Genomic DNA, 24,726 nt, shown 5'->3' with positions numbered 1-24,726 from the left:
TTCCAAATTCAGGGCCCTCAGTGCTGTCTAGCAATCCCAGTATCTTCATTATCTCGCCAAGGAGTTAATAATAGACTTCTCTTTTCTTAGTCTTCGTAGTCTATTTCATTACCTGTGTGTTGCTTTTTATTTCTGTATGTTTTATTTACTGTCTTTAAAATTAGATGCGTTCGTCAACCACCTGATGGACTTTGGCTGTCTGCTCAAATTTAAGAGTGAGAAGTGAAAAGCTTTCTGGGCGGGGTGAAGTTTGTTAATTGTGCTTCACCAGAGGCCAGTCCGGTTCTTTGAGGAACCCTGGACATTAGTATCATAGGTTTCTCTTGGCTGGTCATTCCCCAGAAGAGACTTTTTTACTTTTGTGTTCTAGGGTGTATGACTAACTAGTTCCCTAGGGAGGAGGCTAGGGACTTCAACATTCAGATGTAAACTTCCACTTAGCTCCCCTGTTTTCAGTGCTATTTTCCCAGCCTGTAGTCGTGCCTGGGCTCCGTAAGTGCAGAATAGAAGAGAGAGATAAAGGAGTCTTACAGCTTCTTAGATTCTCAATCATTCCCTCCGTTTCTAGGCCCAACTTCACTATTCCATAAGCGCCTTAGAGCCTCAAAACAACAACAAACAGCATGAGCTTTTAAGGGATTTTTTGTTGTAAGTTGGGTCTCTTCCCAGCTTTCCCTGTTGGGGATACCTGGCTTCCATATTTTGCATTGATTATTTTCCTGTTTACTTTTGTGGATTTGTGTGTTTTTTTGTGTGGGTTGCTTTTAGTATAGTTTTAGTAAGATTTTCTTTCTTTCTTTTTTTAAACCCTCACCCAAGGACATGCTTAGAGAGAGGACGTGGGGACGGGGAGTGAGAGAAACATCAATGTGTGAGAGAGACATCAATTGATTGCCTTCCCTCACCCGGGATTGAACCAGCAACCCTTTGGTGCACAGGGCGATGCTCAACCAACTGAGCCACTCCACTGGGTTTTAGTAAGGTGTCTTTAACCGGACGTTTCTGTTTTCTCTTAAACCCCCTCCAACTGGGTATTTGTTTCCTCTGCTCCACTGAAACAGCTCTTTTCCAATCATTAGTGATCTCAAATTGCCCAAACCAGTGGGTCAGTGTTCTGTATTAATTTACAGAGTTGATCTTCTACCTGAAACAAATACTTTTTATTTTGTTGTGAAATTGAAAAATACAAAAGAGTATATATAAAGCTACCTAAGTTATGAAGCATAATGATATGAACATCTGTGCACCCTCCATTCACATTAAACAATAGATCGCTATCCTTGCTGTGGACGCACACAGTGTGCAGTTCTCCTATTCATGGTTCCCAAGACACTGTTTGCTTTCAGTTCTCTTCCTGCCTCACTGGTTACTCCTCATTCCCTTCTGTTGGTTCTTTTCTCATTCCTGGGTAGCTTGTTGCTTCTTTTTAAAAAAATCTACCTATACTTATTCTTACAGTGATATAATCTAATCTCCAGTTTTACTGCCATATGTACAGTAATAACTCCCAGGTATCCAATGAGACACTCTACCTCTTTCTCTTGGCTATCTAAACAGCATCTTGAAGTTAACATATTCAGAACCAAACTCTTGATTTCCCTCTTCCAAACGTGTCCTTTCCCCAGTGCTCTTCATCTCAGGAAATGACCATTTCATCCTTCTAATTGCTCAGGTCTTAAACCTTAGAGGCATTCTTGACTTCTCTCTTTTTCTCAAATTTTACATCATAATTGTCAGCAAGCCCTATTGGATCTACCCACTCAGTCTATCCATAATTAAATTACTTTCCATCTTCTCCAATGTTATCATTCTCATCTCTCATCTGGATTATTGCAAAAAGCTTCCTAAGTGTGCACCGTGCTCCCAACATGTACCTTGTAGAGTATTCTTAGCTCAGCAGTCAGAGTGAGCCTGTTAAAACATTTAGATCACGTCCCTCCTCTGCTTCATGCTCTCAGAATAAAATCCAAAGTTCTTACGATGATGTATTAGGCAGGACACAGTCTGGTCCCTTCTATCCTTCTGATCTCATCTCCTACTACTTCCTGTCTCTTACTCTGCTCCAGCCAAACTGGCCATCTCACTGTCCTCAAGCATGTTAAACGTGCTCCCTCCTCCAGGCCTCTCTACACAGTTTCCTCTCCCTGGAATGTTCCTCTCCCAGATATTTGCATATTTCACACCTTCACTTCCTTTCAGAGATGCCTTTCCTCACTAATCTACGTAAAATAGTAAACTCACATTATTCATTTTGTTTATTTGGTAAAGTCTGTGTCTCCCCTCTAAAATGTAAATTCTAGAGTTCACGGTTGCCTAGAATATTCATGCCTAGAAGAGTGCATGGCATATAGTAAGTGCACAATACACATTTCTTGAATGGGTGAATGAATTTTTAGTATTGATTATGGATCTGAATATTTTTTCTGTTGCCTAGGGCTCTTTCAGAGTTTCTTTTTATTTCCTTCACTGACCTATAACTTTTTGGACTACTGACTTTGCTTTTAAAGGGGAGTTTATTTGGATTCTAAGATATCAGTTATCTATATGCCCAATATTTTACATCCTTGGACTATTGGTTTATTTCTTAGTAAATTGGCATGGAAACTATTGGGTCTAGAGCAGTTATTTTTATTGACAGCTGACTTTTGGCTTTGGAGGGGAATGAGAGAGACTATTTTATCTGGTAAAGAATGATTCATTTCTTGCTAAACTCTTCCTTATCTTGAAAATTCTCACTTGTTTTATGCTGAATGTAATATAGATTTTAATTATTAGAATGCCTTAACTGTTAAGTATTTTTTATTTTGACTAAAAGGCAACAAAAGTACATATAAGAAAAAAACTGGTGATGTTCCTTTTTTTTGTAACAGACTGATGTTAAGGAAAAGCAGAAAAAACTTGTCGAACAATTAACTGGATTAATAAGTAGTTCACCTGGACCACCAACCCGAAAATTGTTAGCTAAAAATCTTGCAGCCCTCTATAGCATTGGGGATACTTTCACTGTTTTTCAAACACTTGAAAAATGTAATGAGATTATCAGAAGTAAAGATGACACTGCAGCCTATTTACCAACAAAATTGTGAGTACTTACTTTGAGATCTACCCTTTAACATTTTTTGGTTTTTCAGAGTAACTTGTCTTAATGAGCAGCTGCTGATTATAAAGACTTCCAGGTAGATGGAACCTGAGGCATGTTGCTGACAATAAAAGCTCCCTAAGTACGTCTGGGGAAGGGATTCTATTTCAACATTTGCTCCATTGCCACTTGGTCTTTCAGCAAACTACAGAGGATTGATACAATGTCAGCAATTTGCACAGTCTTTTGGTAAATTTGGATGGAGATAATATTCTTGGCTGGGATGGAAAGAAACAAAGAATTTCTAGGTGATGGGACTGAGGCAGGAATGGGCAAACTATAGTCCACAGGCCAAATCCAGGCTGCTGCCTGTTTCGTAAATAAAGTTTTGCTGGGATGCAGACGTATCTTTTCATTTAGGAGGTAGCTGCTTTCATGCTCTAATGACAGAGTTGAGTACCTATGACAGAGACCATTTTGCCTGCAAGTTTGCTGACCCCTAGATTAAGAGCTTAACCCAACTCCTAGCCCAATTTTATGGTTTGGATCAAGGGCAGACATTTCTGGAGCAAGCCTTGAAGATAATGGCTGTAGGGATGCAAGCTGTGAAAGTTAAATAAACACAGCAGTTACAGTACCATGAGGAGTGCTGTGGGAGGGAAAATTACACCTAAATAAGCTTAGCTGTGGTGTGAGGGGAGAGCAGTGATACAAGAAGTGTCAACTAAAGATCAACTATCAAGGAAGCAAACATGGAAATTAATCAAGTAAGAGGTTAAGATAGGAAGAGGGGAAGATGGATGTGATAGGCCAGGATTGGCAAACTTTATGAAAAGGGCCAGATAGTAAATATTTTTGGCTTGTGGACTATTCATCTCTGTCATATACTACTCACCTCTGCCACAGACAGTATGTGAGTAAATGAGTATGGCTGTTGTTCTTATAAACTATTTAAAAAACAGGTGGCAGGCTGGCTGTAGTTTGCCAACCTACTTTCTAGGCAAAGGTAACTAGAAATGGCTTACTTATACCTTATTTTCAGTGCTTTTCAGAAAGAAACAAAATAGTGGTGGAAACAAGTTTTGAGGGAAAGATGATGAGTTCAGTTTTGGGCATGCTGATTTTGGAGTATAAGTGGGAATAGCCAAGTGACAGTGTGTAGTAGGCAGGTGGAAATCCTCATCTGGATTTCAGAGATCTGAGCTGAGAGCGTAGTTTTGGTGAGTGGAGAATAAGAGCTTTGGGAATAGGCTGAACCCTCTGGTATGGGTAAAGTTACCCAGGAAGAGTATACTACGGTTTGAAGAGAGAAGGTGCCAAGGATACAACTCTAAAGCACCAACATTCAGGGTGCCAGGGCCAGTGTAATAGCTTACAGAGGAAATGGGGAAATTATTCTGAAAACTGATTCTTTGGTCTGTTTTTAATTATGTAAATAAGTTGTGATTAAATTTTGTGTTGTTTGGGATAGATGTAGATCTCAAAAGTGATTAGGGAGTGTTAGTGCTTTCCACTTTATTTTGGAGTTTGAAGCTATGTTAATGATTTATTTCTCTACCACTTAACACATCCATGCATGATTTTGTAGTTCTGCTTAAGTAGAATTTAGTACATATTATGTTATTTATATGTATTTCCAGTGGATTTATGGTTTCTGTAGGAATTTCCTAATGTATTCTGGCATATGATCTGTCACCTTTAGCTTTGTCATCAGCCTGGAGAGTATTGAAAAAAGCATAGGATTTGGAGTCAAAGAGGTGAAGGTGGATTCCCTGATTTTACTATTTACTACACTTATGATAGTGAGCTAAATTTATGTACCCTCTCTCAGCCTCAGAGTAAATTCTCAGAACACACAGCTATTAGGGAGCAGGTTTTAGGATTTAGACACACATCCGCCAGACTCCCACATATATGCTCTTCACCTCTATGCCCTACTCTGGCCTCTAAGCTAACCTCACGTTTATTTACTTATTTACTGTTTACATGAGTGATGGTCGGGTGGTTTCCTCCTTCCTGAAGAGATAGGCTGCTGTTACATTTCTGTAGCCAAATGTTCCATTAAAGCCATTAAGATTAAATTTTGCAAGTAATTGTTTACTATTATTTTTATACTAAGAGGCAGACACTATGGGCAACACAAGTATATGTAAGACAGATTTCCTGTTTCCAGAGTTTACATTTTCATTGGCAGGATAAGATATAGCTGAATAAAATGATCGGGTCACATTACTGTAAACAATATAATTTTGTCAAAAATGAGTAGTTGACATTATATATAATGAGAGAAGAGAGGGATCTTTGTTGATTGACATAATTTGTGAAGTCTTCATAAAAGGAAAGCTTGGGTTTCTTTCCAAAGGATGGGTATGATTTGTTATGTAATATATATTTATTCTCTATTTATTCTCATGTTTTCCTAACAAAAATACAATTTGATTAACCATAATATTTGTTGTAATTATAAAGAATAAACAAGGTAAGTTGGAAATTAAGGATTTATAGTCAAAAGTGCCCAGCACAAATATAAATTGATTTCTGAAAAGAAAAGTTTGATAAAATTATATTATTAACCTGAACAATGACTAATGAAAATACCACTTCTCACAGGGCTGCAGTGACTTGTGTTGGAGCATTTTATGAAAAAATGGGAAGAATGCTAGGTAGTGCATTTCCAGATACAGTAAATAACCTTTTGAAATCTCTGAAAAGTGCAGAGGTAAGTTTTACAGCAAATGTTTCTAGAATACTTAATTTTATTTTTTATTACTTACTATTTACAATTTAGAGGTAAGACCATTAGGCCTAGATAATTTTTATGTTTTGGTATATTCTTGTTTAAATGTGGAATTTGCTTTACAACATGGTTTTTAAGTTTTCTTTATGTTTGAGTCTAGTCTCAAGGGCGAAGTGAAATCTTAATGAGTCTACAGAAAGTTCTAAACGGACTGGGTGGTGCTGCAGCTTCTTCTCATCGTGATATTTACAAGAATGCCAGATCCCTCTTGACTGACAGGTCTATGGCTGTTCGATGCGCAGTTGCCAAGGTTAGTGCTAGACCAATTTATAATGCTGCTGCTTATCTTGTTTGTTCTTTTAAAGTTTTAAAATATGATGGCAAAAAAAAATAAAATAAAATAAAATAAAATTAAAATAAAATAAAATAAAATAAAATAAATAAAAAAATAAAATAAAATAAAATAATAAAATAAAATAAAATTAAAAAAAAATAAATAAATAAAATATGATGGCATACTTTGTTCCCATGGACTCCTTATTATGTTTTATTGTCTATGTTGATGTCAGTAACACTTTCTTGATTACCGTATCTTTATATAAGTCTTAAAATCAGGTCGTGTTAGCCCTCCAACTTTTTCTTTTTCAAAATATTTTTGGTTATTTTAGATCCTTTGCATTTTCATATGAATTTTAACTTATAAATTTCTACAAAAATAGCATGCTGAGGTTTTTATTCAGGTTGAATTGAATATATAGATCAATTTGCAGAGAGTTGACAGCTTACAATATTGTCTTCCAACCCATGAACATGATATCTCTCTCATTCATTTAGGTGTTCTTTTATTTCTCTTAGCAACATTTTGTGGTTTTCATTGTACAGGGCTTGCACCTCTTTTGTGAGATTTATCCCTAAGTAGTTCATATTTTTAAATGGTATTGAATTAAAAATTTTTTTTTTAAATTTTAATTATTTATTAGTAACATGTACAGGATGTCCCAAAAAAATATATATACACTTTAATATCTGATAGCTCAACTGATGTTTCTTTTCAGATTTAACGCATTGGAATTAATAATTATTCAAAGTGTGTATACATTTTTTGGGGACACCCTGTAGAAATACAGTTGATTTTTATACATTGATCTTGTATTCACCAACCTTGTTAAATGGGCTTATCAGATTTTTAAATAGATTTTATCAGATATTCCATGTAGACAGGCATATTGTCTATGAATAAAGACAGTTTTACTCCTTCTCCAATATGGATACCTTTTATTTATATTTCTTTCCTTATTCCGCTGACTGGCTGGATCCTTCAGTACAGTGTTGAATAGAAAACATGAGAGCAGACAGCCTTGTCTTGTCCCAGATCCCTAAGAGGAAACATTCAGTCCTTCACCATTACGTATCATGTTAACTGTCGATTTTTCTTGATGATCTTTATCAAGTTGAGGAAGTGCCCTGATATTCCTAGCTTTCTTAGAGGATGTTGGACTTTGTGAAATGCCTTTTGTTTTAAATTTGATTTCTGTGTTGGTTCTGTTTCCTAATTAAACTCTTTAAGATAATTGTAGATTTATATGCTATTGTAAGAAAAAATATAGAGAGATTTATATAAACCTATATCCAGTTCCTGCCATGCTAATATCTTGCAAAAGTATTGTGTAATATTACAACCAGTATAATACAGTGTGACATTGACACATTCCACTGATGACCAGTTTCCTTAGGGTTACTTGTATTCTGTTAAATGGTTTTTTAAGCATCTATGAGGTGATTATATGACTTTTCTTTTTTACTTTGGTGATGTAATCAATTATTTTGATCAGTTTTAGAATTTTAACTAAGCTTTCATTCCTAGGATAAACCCCCCCTTGGGGGTTTATATTATCCTTTTCATATATTGTTGGGTTAGAGTCACTAAAAGTTTACTTAGAATTTTTTTATCTTTGTTCATGAAAGATATTGGTATGTCGTTTTCTTCTCTTGTAGTGTCTTTGTCCAATTTCAATATCAGAGTAATAGTGGCCTCATAAGATGGGCTGGGAACTATACTCTTCAGTTTTCTGAGTTTGTATAGAATTGGTATTGTTTCTTACTTATAATTTGGTTAAACTAATCACTACAGCTCTCTGGGCCTGCAGTTTTCTTTGGGGCAAAATTTTAAAATATAAATCCGTTTTTTAAAACAGATATTGGGCTATTTAGGTTATGTGTATTTCTTGAGTGAGTTGTCTGTTCAGTACAAGTTTTCAGATTTATTTGCATAAATAAATTTAATAAAGAAATAAATTTCCTTTGTTCTTTTAATATATAATGAGTCTGTAGTGATGTGACCACTCTCATTCCTAATTTTGGTAGTTTGTGTCTCTTTTTCCTCATGTTTGGCTAGAGATTTATCAAATTGATTGGTTATATCAAAGCAGCTTTTAGTTTCATTTCTATTGCTTTTCAGTTTTCTTGTTCATCGATTTCCTCTGCTGTCTGTATTATTTCCTTTGTATTCTACTTAATTTCCTCAAGTTTCTTAAGGTGGAAGCTGAGGTTATTGATTCGAGACCTTTCTTCTTTCTAACATAGGACTTTAGTGTTAAACATGTCCTCCTAGGTACTGGAAACTTTCTCAAGGCAATAAACTGGAACAATTGTAGGATTCACCTGATTTGTTTTCCATTTCTTAAGGATCACTATTCTTTATTTTCTGATGCCCAGTGTCTTGCGTTTCATATATTTTGTCCAATATTTCGGTTATTTCTGGAGAGTAAATCTGGTTCTTATACTCCATCTCTGGAAGTGGAAGTTTTAGGATGTAATTTACTTTTTTTTTAAAAAAAATTACAGTGTCTACTGGAACTACAGAATGAAGCTGTGTTCATGTGGACTGCCGAACTGGAAAATATAGCCACTCTGTGCTTTAAGGCTTTGGAAAACTCAAATTATGGAGTACGAGTGGCAGTATCTAAACTCTTAGGAACAGTCATGGCTACAGCACTGATGCCAAAACAAGCAACAGGTATCGTTTGCCAATCCCTGATCTAGATGTAAAAGACATTTGCAGGTATATGGAATGCTTCCTTTTAAATGAGTTATTACTTACAGGCAAGTCACTTTAAAGGATTTAAATTGTTAGATATTTGTCTACTTCTTCATAAAATTAAAGTACCCAAATGGCATTTTTCTTGGTATAGTGAAAATATTTTTTATGATGATAATGTACAAGATAATATGTAGCAACTATGTTGGACAGATAAGCAAGTAAGATTGATGAAGTGATTTTGTATAATGTTCAAGGGGTTGGAATTGGGCATTTTATATGCTTTCTTTTAAATCTCTGATGACTGGACCCCCATTTGTAGTATAGTACTATTTTTCATTTTTTCTTCACCATAATTGTGAGTAGAATCAGAGGCAGCATTGACTTTTCATGTGACTTCTCCTGTGCCTCCCACTTTCATGGAGATGCTTCTGGGACAGTGTGTAGATGCTGAGCAAACCCAGCTCTGCTGTTGTCCCTACTCCTACTCCATCTCTAAATAGTAGAAAGAGAACCCGATGTTATGGAGTCAAATCCTAGCTCTTATGTTTATTAGTTATGAAACCCCTAGAGCTTTGTTCTCATCTTTAATAAGAATTATTTTAATCTGTGAATTAGATGATAATGAAGACAGTAATAAGTAACATTTATGAAGTGCTTTGTGCCAGGCATTGAATTAATAAGCATATAACAGAACTGTTTATTTAATCCTCACAAAAGCCTATGAATTGTAAGTTCTGTTGTTATTCCCATTTTATAAATAAGAAAGTTGAGGTTTAGAGAGACTGTATAATTTACATTCTACTAAGAGTTCTATTTAGTGTCAGAGCTGAAATTAAAACTCAGGCAGTTAAATTCTAAAGCCTAGATACTTAATCATGAGCTTTATGTCTCTCCTACAGAACTTTTGTGAGGATTATGTTTGCTACTATATGTGAAAGGACTTCATAAAATATGAACCTGAATACCAGGGATGGCAAGTCAGTTGTAGTCCAGTGACATTTTAATGCATTGATAACTGTTGTATAGAAAGCATGGTCTTGACGAAGTTTCTTTATGTCCATCTCAGTTTTCGGAATGAGGCTGTACATGATCAGTTAGCAGTATCTGCTGTGGATAGGCTTTGTCCTTGTTGTGTTACACATATCAAGATCACATCATTATGTGACTATTTTGTCATGGATTAATTGAATTTATTTTAATTTCTATTTCCTTCTATTCTTTATAGTTAGCATTTTTGCTTCAAATTGAGTTTATTTTTACAAGCACATTGTCAATTTTAAGATAAAAGGAAAACTAAATGACCTATTTCCTTTGTGGCAATTTAGGTATGCTTAAAAATAATTACTTGAAATTTCAAGTTAGATTATTAGAAAATATTTAACTAATGGCAAAATATATTTGTTTATAAGTTTACTTTTCTTCCTGAAAGTAATGCGCCAGAATGTGAAGCGAGCGACATTTGATGAAGTCTTAGAACTCATGGCCACAGGATTTCTACGCGGAGGGTCGGGTTTCTTAAAGAGTGGTGGAGAGATGTTAAAAGTTGGAGGGTCTGTTAATCGTGAAGTGAGAGTTGGAGTCACACAGGTTTGTAATACATATCACTTGTGAAAATCATGGAAAACTCTTACTAAGTAATAGTACACACAAAGAGATTTTTAATATTGTCTGGTTTCTTTCAAAACATTTCTTTTACCAAATGAATGAATTACATTTAAATTCCAAATTACATGCTTATATGGAAAGGTAGATACTTAATGATGTATAAGTAAGCCTATGTCTACTATATTTATATAAATAACAAAATTTACTGTTTAGAAAATCAGATGTGAAATGATTCAGTTGTAATCAAAACTTTATTTAGGTAGCTTGAGACATTTAGAGTTTAATTTTGTTCAACGATCCTGTAGCTAAAAATATTGGGTAATACTTTGGATTTCCATAAATGGTTAATCACCAGTGTAAATCTAATATTAAACCTGTCTTGGAATTATAATTTTAAAATAATAATTAACACCAAATGAGATGTTATGGCTAATGATCTAATAGTAACGCCTAATAAGATGAAATGTTTCTTTGTGATTTTAGTAAGAATCGCTTCAACTATTTCTTATTCCTGAAACAGGTATAAATAGAAGTAACTATTTTTATCGTGAAGTCAAGAGCAAGTGATTTGTCGCTCTAGGTCTGTGTTTATTTAGGGTGTTAGGTTTTTTTTTATTCCTATAACCAGGATGAATTTAGCTTTCCTCCTTTACTACTCACTGTGTTCTTCATGAAGTTATTGTCTTAACTATTTTGAGTCAAAGATAATTCCTCCAGTAATTCCTATGCTAGAAGTATTAAAAAGGTCTCATGTTTAAATTTTTCTCTATTTTAATCTCAAGTATAATTTATTTGCATGCTGTTATCAGTTATTTCTGTGGTTGCTTTATCTGTAATTTCAGTTCATTTACATACATTTATTTGAAGATGTATCTTAATCTGTTTATAGGCATATGTTGTTTTTGTCACAACATTGGGTGGTCAGTGGTTGGAGCGTAGCTTTGCTACATTCTTGTCTCACGTACTTGATCTGGTTTCCCATCCTCGGGCAACACAAACACATGTAGAGGCTGTGTACTCAAGACGATGTGTCTCCTTCATCCTGAGAGCTACTGTGGGCAGTTTGCTAGGTGAAAAAGCCCAGATTGCGGCTGCCAAAGAAATATGCCAAGCTATTGGAAAACAAATGAAAGTAGTAGGTAAGGATTGATTCAGTAATGTTGTTGATTGCCTTGTTCATTTAGTTCTTTATTATTATTCTTAATAAATACTAACAGATCTAATTAATTTATATGTTTTTTGAGGCTGTGTTTTATTAGTCATCTTATTGAGTACTCTAATTTTATATTAAAGCAACATGTAATTTTAGTGAAATAGTTTTTAAAGATTTTGGTAGCATGTTTATAAAATTAGATTTTCTGCTTTATTTCAAGTACCTATACTGATTTTATAACTCCTGGTACACAGCAGCATTGGTTTGCTCTCTTTAAAGATAATCAATGTGATTTTTGTGCTTGGAGCCTGTTATTTTATATACACATGTTGGTTTTTCCCCTCCTTTACTAGGCTTAACATGAAGTATTAGCCCACGATAAGATACATTGTGAAACCGCAGTAATTCATAATGAAAAGAAACCCTTTTTTTTTTTTTTTAAATATATCTTTATTGATTTCAGAGAGAGGAAAGGAGAGGGAGAGAGAGATAGAAACATCAATGATGAGAGAGTCATTGATCAGCTGCCTCCTGCACACCCCCGACTGGGGATTGAGCCCACAACCCGGGCATGTGCCCTGACCAGGAATCGAACACCGATCGCCTGGATCCTAGGTCGACGCTCAACTGCTGAGCCACGCCTGGCCGGGCGAAACCCTTTTCTAAGAAGTATCAATTTTATAAATTTTTTAGTTTAACAAATAGTTATCAAGTATCTGAAATTCCAAAGCGGTAATTTAAGGTTTGAATAATGGAGTGGGATAAAGTCCTTGCCTTCATGGAGCTTACAATTCACTTAGGAAATTAAAGCAAGGTAAAATGTAAATTCTATAAGGCAGTTTAGTTTTATCACTGCTGGGAATGTACATTGACTTTAATCAGGCCAGTTATATTGCCGAATAGAGGTCCTTAGAAATAAGAATTTAATGAATAGGTAATGATCAGAAATTTGTATTTAGAGAATATATGTTGTAAAAATTAAAAAAAATAAATTTACAAATAGTTTATAGTTTTTATTGTTTATACCTTATTTAGTGAACCATTTTTTAAAATATCCAGGGCTAACTGAAAATTACAAATTGTGAATTAAAGGATGCCTAAATTAATGAGGTATAGGTCTTTAGATATGTTAAAATAGCAGTATATCCTAGGTTTACAACTTGAAAAATATTTGTACATTGGTTCATTGAAGAAATGTTTGAGTGCCAGAAACACTGCCAAATGGTGGGAGGAAAATAGTGAACCAGATACAGAGAACTACTTGTTTAGGCAGCTTCTAGTTTAGTAATCAAAGAAAGAGTTCATATATTTCTAAGTCCAGAGATATCTAAGAAGAAAAGAGGTACTTAATTAAAGTCCATAATGTGTTAATCTATTGTATTCTATTATTCTGTATTCTATATTTTATAGTCTATTAATTCATAATGCAAAAAAGGCAAGAAAGTTTTACTGTGATTTGACTTATTAATCTTAAGGACATAGAGTAGCCATTTGTTTTAAAAATCCAAAAAGCAGAATTAAATACAATGCCATGTATCTGGAATTTATGGGCCAGAGTGTATTCTCAATTAATAAATTGACAAGGGATTTACAGTTGTTTTATGTTAAATACTTTCCAAGTCTAGTGGAAATTAAAAGGTGAGGAAGGGAGCAGCAAAGCTAATGGGGACTTTGAGGAACATTCCAGTAAGAAGTCTAAAGCCACTTTTCTTATAAATCCACTTTCTGGTAGTAATTTGACACCGATATTACCAATATATAGCAGCACTTGAAAATAGCAGTAATTCTAATAAGTAATAATAACAGCTGCTAACATTTATTAAATGTGTATTGGGGGCAGCATTTTGCCAAATTCTTTATATGCATTGACTATTTAATCCTAACAGTACTCTTCAAGATAGGCTCTTAACCCTATCAGCAGGTGAGGAACTTGAGACCTAGATAGGTTGAGTATCTTGGCCAGTGGCATAGAGCTAACACAGCTGGTAGATTTGGGATTTGAACCCTCATCTTCTTTCTCTAGAGCTTGTGCTTTGTACCATACAGTTTGCTGCTGTTTACTAAAATTAGGTCTTATCCTGGAAGCAAACAAAATATCTCAGTATATATGTATTTAAGCATTGCCACGAAGTCATTAAATGATGTTTTTAATTTACTTCACTATTAGTTATACAAGTGTTCTGCCGAAAAGTAACTACATACAGAGTTCTAACGCCCAGGCATCAACTAGGATGATTTAGAATATAATTGTGTAGGTCAAGAAAATTGTATCACAGTTTATTTATTTTTTATTTTTATTTTTTTTTAAATATATCTTTATTGATTCAGAGAGAGGAAGGGAGAGGGAGAGAGAGAGATAGAAACATCAATGATGAGAGTCATTGATCCAGCCCGCAACCCGGGCATGTTCCCTGACCGGGAATCGAACCCTGATTGCCTGGATCCTAGGTCGACGCTCAACCGCTGAGCCACGCCCGGCCGGGCTGTATCACAATTTAATTCACACTCATCGAGGACATGCTTTTGTGTTTCCAGAAGCAGTAGTGAATGATACTAGTAGTGAAAACAAGTCTGGAGCAGCAGACATCGCAGCCAGCCAGCACGTGATGGTCTGTGCCCTCCAGGAGCTCGGGAGCCTGGTGCAGAGCCTCAATGCCACCGCCTCCCCTCTTATTCAGGAAGCATCCATAGGTATGATATCCACCTACTTACTGAAACATTTTTTTACTATTTTTAAAAGTCATAGGTGTAATTGATATTTAACCCCTAAGTAGTTGCTTGTCATCAAATTAGCAGTTTAGATCATTTATTAAAAGTTGAGTTTTATTTAATTTAAAATTCACTGTGATAGTCGGTCTTGAATTAAATGGTGAAATAAAGTTTGGGGAGACAAATAAAAAAAATCATGGTAGTTTTTGACTAAAGTTTGTTGAATACTTTCATTTAATTTTACATCCACATTTATATCTTATTGAATATAATTTATACTGTGCTCTTTGTAGAAAATGTTCCTTTAAAGTGCTCTGCTGTTTATGAGGTAATGTATGTGTTTTTGGCAAAGTTCTGAAAGTATCTTTGTGAAACCATAGTGACTATGATTTTAATTATTGTGTTGTACATAGTCTTTTAGTTTGTGAAATTGTTTGACTTCATTAAAGAGTAATTTTTTGAGTATTTCTTTGTTAGGACTTTTGGAGACTGTGACTTCCGTGCTGCTTCATCCAAGCATGGCTGCTCGGCTCGCTGCTGCATGGTGTTTGCGCTGTGTGGCTGTGGCATTACCTTTCCAGTTGACACCATTTCTAGACAGGTGTGCAGAACGGCTCAACAACTTGAAAACTTCACCAGAAGCCGTTAGTGGATACAGTTTTGCAATGGCTGCCTTATTAGGTGGAGTTCATCAGTGTCCATTGGGCATTCCTCATGCCAAGGGAAAGGTAGGACAGAGATCCTAGACTTGCAAGTGCTATCATATGGGCTTTTATCTTTATTGGAACACCTTCTGTGTTTAATGTTGAACTAAGTGATCAGAAGACAGACAACAGTTTTACTACAGTAATATAGAGTGTTCTGCTAATATGGAGTTGACAGGCTCTAATTAAAATTTGATATTTAATTCTGACACAGGAATAATGAATAGATTTTGTTTCGGTATAGTATCACTTTATAATTTATTGTAGAGAAAAAATCCTATGTAATTACTATTATTTAGAAATTAGAGCTTTTCTTTCAGCTTTTGGAAATAAAAATTGACACGACTATATTAAAAGATGTCAGGAGAATACGCTATAGCCATTATTTAGCATTTTGATAATAATGAAAGTTGAATGGTTTTCATGAGTCAGTTACTTTTCTTTTTCTTTCTACTGTACCTCCTATTACCATCATGGTTTTCTTCTCAGGAAGAAATATTAAATATTGTTATAAATATTATTTGCAACTTTACGTAGGGAGATTGGGGCTAGATTTTAACTTCTTTTTTTTCTTTTTTTTTTTCTGGATCATTAGGCTCATGTCCATTCATTCCTGTTAGTTCCATAGCTACTACTTGTGTCCAGGCTTCCATCTCCCTTTGTCATACAATTGTCTGCTTGCTGATTATCCTTGAAATCTTTTTCTCCTGTCTCTTCCACGCAACTCTCATATTTCACATTTGTTCAGAGACCCGTAAGGACTACCTAGTACTCAGGATAAAATATAATCGCCTTTGTCTGGTAAACGTTTACCTTCATAATTTGTCTTTATTCTACCCATTCATCCTAATTTCTCACTGCTCTAAGTCAGACTAGTCATCTTGCTTTCTTCCCATGCTTTCTTCAGCCTCCATGTCTTTGCTCATGCTAATCTCTTACAATAGAATTTCGTCCCCCTTGTTTGTTCACCTGTACCAAACTTATCTATTTGTTTAGAGGCCCAATTTAAGTTCCATCTCTTTCACAAAATCTCTTCAAAACTATTCGGTTTTTGATAGCCTTTCTGACCACTACTATCTCTGTACTACTATTTGTCATTTACTGCTTGTTACTTCCCATTTTTCCTAGGTCTTTTTAACACTCTAAGCACTGTAAGATTAGCTTAATGGCAGTTGCATAATAGGTCTTCAACAAACCTTTGAATATAGGAGAATAGTACCAATAATAATAGTATTTGTTGTGTGGTTACATGGACCAGCACTATTCTGAGTGCTTTGCTTCATTAACTTATTTAATCCTTGAAAGAGTGTAGTAGGCACTTCTATTATTCCTGTTTTGCCAATGAGGCACCTGGGGCAGGAAGTTTGACTTGTGCCTGTTTAGAAAGCAGGAAACAATAAAGCTGGTATATGAACCCAGGCAGTCTGGCTCCAGAGCTGACTCTTAACCACAGCGCTGTTCTGGGTCTCCTCAGAGGCAGTAGTGCAGTCGGGATTGAGTAGGTCTCAGTGTTGCCTCCTTAAAAACATGTTAACAGCAGCAACAAAAAGGGACAACTTCTGTTTTAATAAAGTATACTAGCTATGTATTTTCTTATTTGATTTCTTTAACTTTTTTTGCAGATGGTAGTTAGTATTGCTGAAGATCTCTTACGAACTGCTGCCCAAAACAGCAGGCTGTCTTTACAGCGCACCCAAGCTGGATGGCTTTTACTTGGAGCACTTATGACTTTAGGTACAATTATATTTGAGTAGGATCTTTGTCTTACTCTGTAACTGTCAGTAGACAATAAAGAAGATTTAATTTAAAGGTATTAAACTTCACATTCTAGACTTGGAATGAGATTATAAAATGGTAAAGGTGTCTTTCCCATCACTTGGTAGCGTATTTCTCTTCTTTTGGCAATTTTTGCTTGAGGACACTTAATGAGGAAGTTGTTAACAAAGTTTCACCTTTACCATCAGAATAGCCAAGGTCTAACTGGTTAGCTTAGTGTTAATCAAAAGAGACGAGAGCATGGGGGGCACATTTCACCCCCAAAGTAAAAGCCAATGATGTAATTTTAGTAGGGTGACAATATCAGATTTAAACAGGATTGTAGGTGCTGCTTCCTTAGGGTTATCCTCACGTGCTTCACTTTCTGAAGTGCTGTGACAGCTCTGAGATGCAGGCAAAGTGCAGCATTGACGTAGAACAGAAAGACATGTTATAGTGATGAGATGTATCTGTCTTTTAGCTCACTTGTGATGAGGTGTGTCTATCTTTTAGTTCACTCTGTACACACATACACACACAAATGTGTGTGTACAGAGTTACCACTTTAAATATCTGCCTTTTGGAAATTATGCTTTGACTTAGCTTTCTAAAGAAAATGTGGTAATTCTTTTTTAGAAATTTATGTTAGGTATATTAAGTAATATGTTAAATGAATTCCTTAGCAATGTAAATATAGGTCCCTAGTTCTAAATATACTGCTCCTCTATAAAACTAAATTAACCATATAAATTGCCCCTTTCAAGTAGAGGAATATATATATGTATGTGTGTAGGAGTAGGTATATATGTTTATTTACATATATTTATAGGAAAAAAATCATAAAATTTTTTCCAGATATATTTTGTCATCAATATTATGTAATTCACCATTCTGAATATATTTGAGTAATTTGTTTTAGATTACTTTTTGCGGATTTGTTTTATGTTTATGTGCTAAAAATATTGGCACTTTTTAGTTGAATTTCTTATGCTTTTATAGATATAAAATATATATCTGTAAAATAGATATAGATATAAAATATCTATAAAATATGTGGATATTTTATAGATATATAGATATTTTACCTACTGAATAAGAAACATTTTGAAAATGTTGATATTAGAGATATAAAGTGAAATGCTAGCTATTACTAAAGCTTGTATGGGGCTCTTTTTTAAACTTTTTATTGTAATGTATGCTATATATGTAAGTATGTATGTATGGTTTTGCGTTCTCCTTTTCTCTTAGGACCATCTGTCGTTCGTTATCATCTACCAAAGATGTTGTTACTGTGGCGAAATGTGTTCCCTCGATCTTTAAAGGAATTGGAGGCTGAGAAGGCCCGAGGCGATTCTTTCACCTGGCAGGTAACATTGGAAGGCCGTGCTGGAGCTTTATGTGGTAAGAACTGAAAGGGATGCACTTTCAGAATATTATTTTATTACTAAAGTATTTGTTCAGTGAAGGAAAATCACTTCTTAAAATTTTTATTTTAATATATAATGATAAGTTTGTAACATAAACTTATATATGTTTTATACATTATCTAACATTTGGAGACCTTTAGATTTAGAAAGGAACTTTATAAATACATCAGTTGGCTAATTATGAAATAAAAATGAAACTGAGACTGAGATGGAGTGTAGAGTTAGTGAAAACAGGCAGTAGAACTCAGGCCTCTTAATTCCCAGTTATTGCAATCTTCCACCTGTCAGAGGAGCATTGGATCACCATGTAAAAAAAACCAGTGGGTATTTAAGATTTTTTTTATCTCTTTATTGATTTCAGAGAGAGGAAGGGAGAGGGAGAGAGAGAGAGAGAAACATCAATAATAAGAGAGTCATTGACCGGCTTCGTCCTGCATGCCCCCCACTGGGGAACGAGCTCACAACCCAGGCATGTGCCCTGACTGGGAATCAAACTGTGATTGCCTGGATCACAGGATGATGCTTAACTGCTGAGCCACACCAGCTGGGCCCCAGTGGGTATTTAAGGAAACAGAAACTTGGGATTGCCAAGTTTATTGAGTTTGCAGTGAGTCTTTCCATAATGGAGAAACAACTATGAGTGTCATGATCAAATCTGCAAATGTTGATACATTTTTCAGATATCAGCATTACAAAAATTATGAATAAACTTGTTTTTATTTGGGAGTCAGCAGCTTATAGGAAAGGCTCAAGTTTTGTTTCATTTGGGAACTAGAATTACACTGGGTGACCCTGTTCTGTTTTTGGTTTATCTCAGGGTGAGAAGTGCTTTTTTTTCCAAACTGTTGGAGTCAGATGTAACCATAAGAACATCAGGGCAAGGTGTCAGTTTTGTTCCCACACACCTAAGAGCTGTTTTACTCTTAGCTCTATTGCTAAAGAGACAATAGAGATATTCCTTCTCACTGGACCATGGTGTCCACTCTTGGTTCTGTCTTGAAACAGCTTTCTTTGTAGTCATCTAGATTCATGTAGGGTTATAGATCTCTGAATTCCTACTTACGGAAATCTCCCTAACGGTTGTCTTCCCTCCTTCCATTTCTGCTGTCCACCCTTCTTTTAGCCTTTTCTAATGATTTTTCTCTATAGTTGCAATTGTTTCTTCTTTTGGTTTGACCTGGTTTTAGAACCTTATATTTTATAATAAGAATTGTAGGTACATTTATATAATTTTATAAATATATTCATCTTCACAAAAACTGCTCCAAATCTGTCCTTTTAAAAATTTTATCCAGCAATGAGGAGTTTTGTTGCGCATTGTCCTGAACTCCTAACTGAAGATGTGATAAGAAAATTGATGACCCCTATTGAATGTGCCATGACTATGATGTCACAGTAAGTAGGCAATTATGACAAGCAATATCCAATTTTACATATTGATGGTCATGTTTTGTACTTCCCTCTAGTATCATATAGGAAACATATAAAACTTTATTTTTATAAAGTGACTTAAAACTGCAGTAATGATGTATTCAAATAAATTGTACTTTATAGTGTTTCTGTTAGAACAGTAAGGATCACAAAATAAACTGAAATGAAAATCTTATACTTATTGAAGTACTGTCAATTTATCAGTACATTGATGCATTGCTGAAAAAAATGGTTGTAAATAATACTTATTCTAATAAGATGATACTAATCATACCTTTGATATTTTAGCATTCCATCTGTAATTAAAGCTCATGGAGCTCATCTGAAAGCTAGTGCTGCAATGGTCCGTTTAAGACTTTACGATATTTTGGCTTTATTACCTCCAAAAACTTATGAAGGTAAATAAAATTTTCAGTAGCTCATAAAAGTTTTTAAATGTCCCTTTCCAGTTTTTTACAGTGTTATAGAGTTCTGACCACAGCTCTCCCAGTGACTGACTCTGCAAAAGCAGACAACCATTTTCCTTTTCTTCATGTAAACTATAAACACAGCACTTACTGTGTTCTAGGCCCCTTTCTGAGCCTTTTGCAGGTATTAACATCTCTGGCTCTAACCTCAACCTTATGAGGTGATTAGTTCTATTTTATAAATGAAGAATCTTGGGAACATATAGGTAATGTAACTTGCCCAAGTTTGAGAGCTAATAAGTGTCAGAGGTTAGAATCCAACCCACCTGGTTCATCTTTAAAGTCTGTGCTTTTAATAACTATCCTAAGCTGCTTCATATATATTATATTTTAGCCAATAATTTAGGAATCTGGAGGTAGAATAGGAATGAACTTTGCAGAAACTAAATATTATATAAAATGTTAACGTTAAAATAAGTCATTGATTTGTTTCCAGTTCAACCATGGCCAAGAATTTTGATATGCTCTGGTTCAGTGTTTGTATATCACTGGGTAATTAATAAAATAATCATATCATATTTAACTTATTTACTATAAAGAATCTTTCCTCTATTTGAGTTTTTTTGGTTACTTTAAATAATTTGGGCTAAAAAACACAGTACAATAGTATAAAAGGAAATACTGTTATTGTATATTAAAAACAGCATTAAAATATTTAATACACATTTTTAATAGGAAATAGGAACTTAATTATTTTAGTTCTGTTAAACATGTTGCTGCTCTTTGTGGGCAATGATTGTAATTGTCTTAAAAATTATTATTCTTAATCTGATCTGAAGTTCTGTTTTTTAGGATCTTTCAACGCACTTCTTAGAGAACTAGTGGCAGAATTCACTTTGACTGACAATTCAGCCAATACAACTACTTCACTCCTCAGATCCCTCTGTCACTATGATGATAGTGTTCTTCTTGGGTCCTGGCTGCAAGAAACTGATCATAAGTCAATTGAAGACCAGGTAGAAAACCATATAGAGAACTGAAATACTTGCTTAGTTGAAATCACTGGTAGTATTACACATTGTCATTTGAAAAGAAAATATTGTAGGCTAAAGTTTAATTTTCATTGAGCTTTCTTAGACATTTAAAGATGGCTTCCCAGTGGTGGACAAATAGTGAAAACAGGTAAACAGCAGTAGTTAGAATTTGGCGAATTCTCTTTATTCAACATTGTTTGTATTTAGATACCCTGTGGGTGTCTGTGGCCAAGACAGATTTTAGCTGGGTTTTTGGTTATTGGTGTTTTGTTTCATTTTAGTTTGTTTTGTGATAGATTGGAGAGAAAGGGGTGTTAGTAGATTGAGCATTTAGAACTGTTTAGCCCACTGAATACATTACCTCTTATACAGTACCTTTTAAAAAGAGTTACTAAAGCGTCTTTTAAAGAAATTTTTGTGGGTTTAAGTTTTTCCCATAAAAATGTTTTATAATGAAAAGTTTTCTTAAAATTATATAAGGTGTTACTGGTGGCTTTTTTTTAACGGCCAAATTTCATTTTTATCTATTTAAAAATTTTCAGATCCAATCATTTTGTCCTTTTTTTGCTATGTTTTTTTCCTTTCTCACCTATTCTATTTATTCTTCATGTCTAATTCTTAGTAAGTGAATTTTCTAAAGTAGATTTTGAATGATTTTTATGTTATTCTTTTGCAGCTCCAGCCAAACAGTGCATCTGGAAGTGGGGCTCTGGAACATGATCCATCCTCCATTTATTTACGAATACCTGCTGGAGAAGCTGTGCCTGGCCCTCTCCCTCTGGGAGTGTCAGTCATTGATGCTTCCGTGGCTCTTTTTGGTGTAGTGTTTCCTCATGTTTCATATAAACACCGGTTAGTATATAGTCAATCAGGTCATTTTAGTTAAATATATGCCTTAAAAACATTATTATATTTATATGTAAAAGATAACACAAATACTATCTTTTTAAAAGTGTAAGTTACTTGGTCAGTTGCTTTTTAATTTGAGTGGAAATTTTTAAATACGAAATTTTACCTTACCCAGATATCTTTAGGAACATTTGGTTGTCATATAAATGTTAAAGATCATTAAATGTGAAGGAATCTTATAAAGCATCTGCTTTAATGTTCTTGTTTTAATCGAAGGAAATCCAGGTCTAAGACTTTATGGTTTGTCCAGAGTAATACAGCTAGCTATGGGAGCTATAACTAGAACCCAGGAATATCTTAATTATACTCAATCACTTTTGTGGAACAAGGAAATGTATAAATAAATTCTATTAAAGTATAATAAATAACATAAATATTCAATGATTGAGGAATAAATTATGGCAAGTTGACAGGCTGAAATACTTTTTTAAAGAGACAATGTTTTGATACCAGAAAATGCTCCTGTAATGTTAAATGAAAAAAGTAAAGGGCAAGGTGTAATCTCAGTTTGGTATTTTAAAATACATAAAAATGTATATGTGTATACAAGTACATATGTGTATACATAAGCAAAAGGGTATACACATGTGTATACATTCATAAAAGAAAAGGAATATACCCGAGGGTAGCAGCAGTTATTTCTGGGTAATAATTTCTTGTTAATAGTTTTCAAGTTAAATGAATATTTTGTAAGGAAAATAAATTTAAATAAGCTTTTAAAGTTATGCATTTGAGGGTCAGGTATAGGCAAATGATGCTTAATGGTAGTGTTGGAGACCTTTTGTGTCTTCTTATGTGTGTCCTGAAGTAGTGTAAGTAATGTCCTGCCTTTTCACCCATAGATCGGGGTCTTGTCAGAGCAAGTGTAGAAGTAGTCATCTTTGGTCCTCGGTATCTCTAACCAGAGTTCCAACTGGAGGCAGGAACTGTGTGATTTTTGAAGGGTCCTTTGACCTGAGACCCATGTCCTGTTATAAATTGAGCTTAAATCCTTACAGTGACCTTAAGGAGATCTTTATTTCCTACTTTAGGTCATAGTTACCTTAGCACTAAACCCAACTTCCCTAGATTCCTTTGCCCAACCCCATTTCTTTATAGAAGAATCTGAAATTATCTCATTCGCTTTTATCAGAATACTCTCAACTGACTGTGATTGGTTTATTTTTGTTAACTGTCTCATTTAAAAATGTTGAAATAATGAACACCAATTCACTTCTGATTCTTTTTACATTACAAAAATTGACCAAAGCTAAATCTTTAAAAAAAATCTTTCAGTTAGTTTCTAAGGGTAGGACATGAGGTACTATTTTCTTCTATCTGAGAGTATTTAAAAATTATGCCACAATTTTTTTTTCTGCCTTAAAAAATCTCCCACTCAGATGCATAATTAGATTGTTATTCTATTCAAAAAAACTTTGAGCACCTGCTATGCCAGGCACTTTGTGGGATGCTGGTGTTAGTGTTAAGAGCCACTGGACTTATGACCTTACTTTCCTAGTTGAAATGTAATATTCAATCTCTTCTTGTTCCAGTTGATAACCACATGCCCATAGACTAATTCAGAAGGAGATCTGGTTTGGACCAGCTGTGGGAATGAGACAGCAATGAGACAGCTGGAGGCATTATTTGTTAAACAATTAGCTCATACTCTTCTTATCTCTAATTTTTGAGCCATATTTGAATAAAGTTTTGTTAATAAGATCTTATTCTATTATCATAGACTGCAGATGTTGGATCACTTTGCTGAATGTGTTAAACAAGCCAAAGGTGTCCGCCAGCAGGCTGTGCAGCTTAATATTTTTACTGCTGTTCTTAGTGCACTAAAGGTATTTACTTTAAAACATAATAAATATTCTGAACTATGATTTTAATTAATGCCTGTAACAAGGTAGGCACATCTAGACTGTTGTGATGTTTAAATGTATATCACTTGACAACTGTTTATATAACTGTTTATATTGAATTAAATTACTAGAAACTTTATATTAGGTTCATTGTAATTAAATAAGTATTTTATATTTTAGTAATGTTACTCTTTCAGTTTGACCCCTGAGACTTTACAAATGCCAGTAGTTCTCACAGAATTCTCAGAGATGTCTGACTAGTAAAATCTGATATTCTGCTGAAGGACGACGAGATAAAGCTTGAGTTTGAACTTCAGCTTAGACCATAAATCAGGAGAGGCTGTGTTATAGAGTTGAAAGAATTCTGCCTTTAGAGGTTGTGTTCTGGTTTTGCTACTCACTTGGTTTATGTCTCATATAATTTCTTTAACTGTTTTTTGAACCTCAGTTTCTACACATACAGAAACAACAAGTATTTTGCCTATCTCTCAGAGTTTATGCACTGCACTTGCAGCCTGCAGCCTCTCATGATGTATTTGAAAACTTTTTATATTATTCAGCACTAAGCTTATTGTAAGGTAAAACTGTTTTTAAGTAAAATAGCAACAAGGACAAGTGTTGAAATAAGGATGAATTAAGTCATATTTTGTAAACATCTGGGGAAGGGGATACAGGCATTGGTAGAAATATAGGCTTGTACCATTTACACAACCATTAGTATATGCCCTGTTTAGAGATCATCAGCTAATACTAACATCTGAGTTTTTTAAAAAAGCAGTGGGGTGCTCATGGTCTTCCTCAGTGGTTGGAAATCTAGTGAACCAACTGTAATATTGCTGTACAGTATACTTTTCTTCATAGATATGCTAGTTAATGCCTCTGCTGTAGTTAA

General features: G+C 34.5%; 1 protein-coding gene across 2 annotated transcripts in view; it reads left to right on the top strand.

The window, feature by feature from the left end:
• HEATR5B (HEAT repeat containing 5B) overlaps window positions 1-24,726 on the top strand; it is a 63,480-nt gene that overhangs the window by 1,330 nt on the left and 37,424 nt on the right. For both annotated transcript variants that reach the window (XM_081155779.1, XM_081155778.1), the window contains exons 3-17: window positions 2,871-3,082; window positions 5,690-5,798; window positions 5,977-6,126; window positions 8,661-8,832; window positions 10,286-10,443; window positions 11,351-11,600; window positions 14,150-14,305; window positions 14,801-15,051; window positions 16,650-16,761; window positions 18,031-18,183; window positions 19,505-19,604; window positions 19,929-20,038; window positions 20,900-21,063; window positions 21,758-21,933; window positions 23,711-23,816. In XM_081155779.1, the coding sequence (XP_081011905.1) occupies window positions 2,871-3,082; window positions 5,690-5,798; window positions 5,977-6,126; window positions 8,661-8,832; window positions 10,286-10,443; window positions 11,351-11,600; window positions 14,150-14,305; window positions 14,801-15,051; window positions 16,650-16,761; window positions 18,031-18,183; window positions 19,505-19,604; window positions 19,929-20,038; window positions 20,900-21,063; window positions 21,758-21,933; window positions 23,711-23,816 (2,379 nt within the window). The remainder of the gene's footprint in view (window positions 1-2,870; window positions 3,083-5,689; window positions 5,799-5,976; window positions 6,127-8,660; window positions 8,833-10,285; window positions 10,444-11,350; window positions 11,601-14,149; window positions 14,306-14,800; window positions 15,052-16,649; window positions 16,762-18,030; window positions 18,184-19,504; window positions 19,605-19,928; window positions 20,039-20,899; window positions 21,064-21,757; window positions 21,934-23,710; window positions 23,817-24,726) is intronic.

Source organism: Miniopterus schreibersii (genome assembly GCF_964146895.1).
Source record: "Miniopterus schreibersii genome assembly, chromosome: 13".
NCBI lineage: Eukaryota > Metazoa > Chordata > Mammalia > Chiroptera > Miniopteridae > Miniopterus > Miniopterus schreibersii.
Note: the sequence above shows the minus strand (reverse complement) of the source record. Positions and strands in the feature narration are given on the sequence as shown.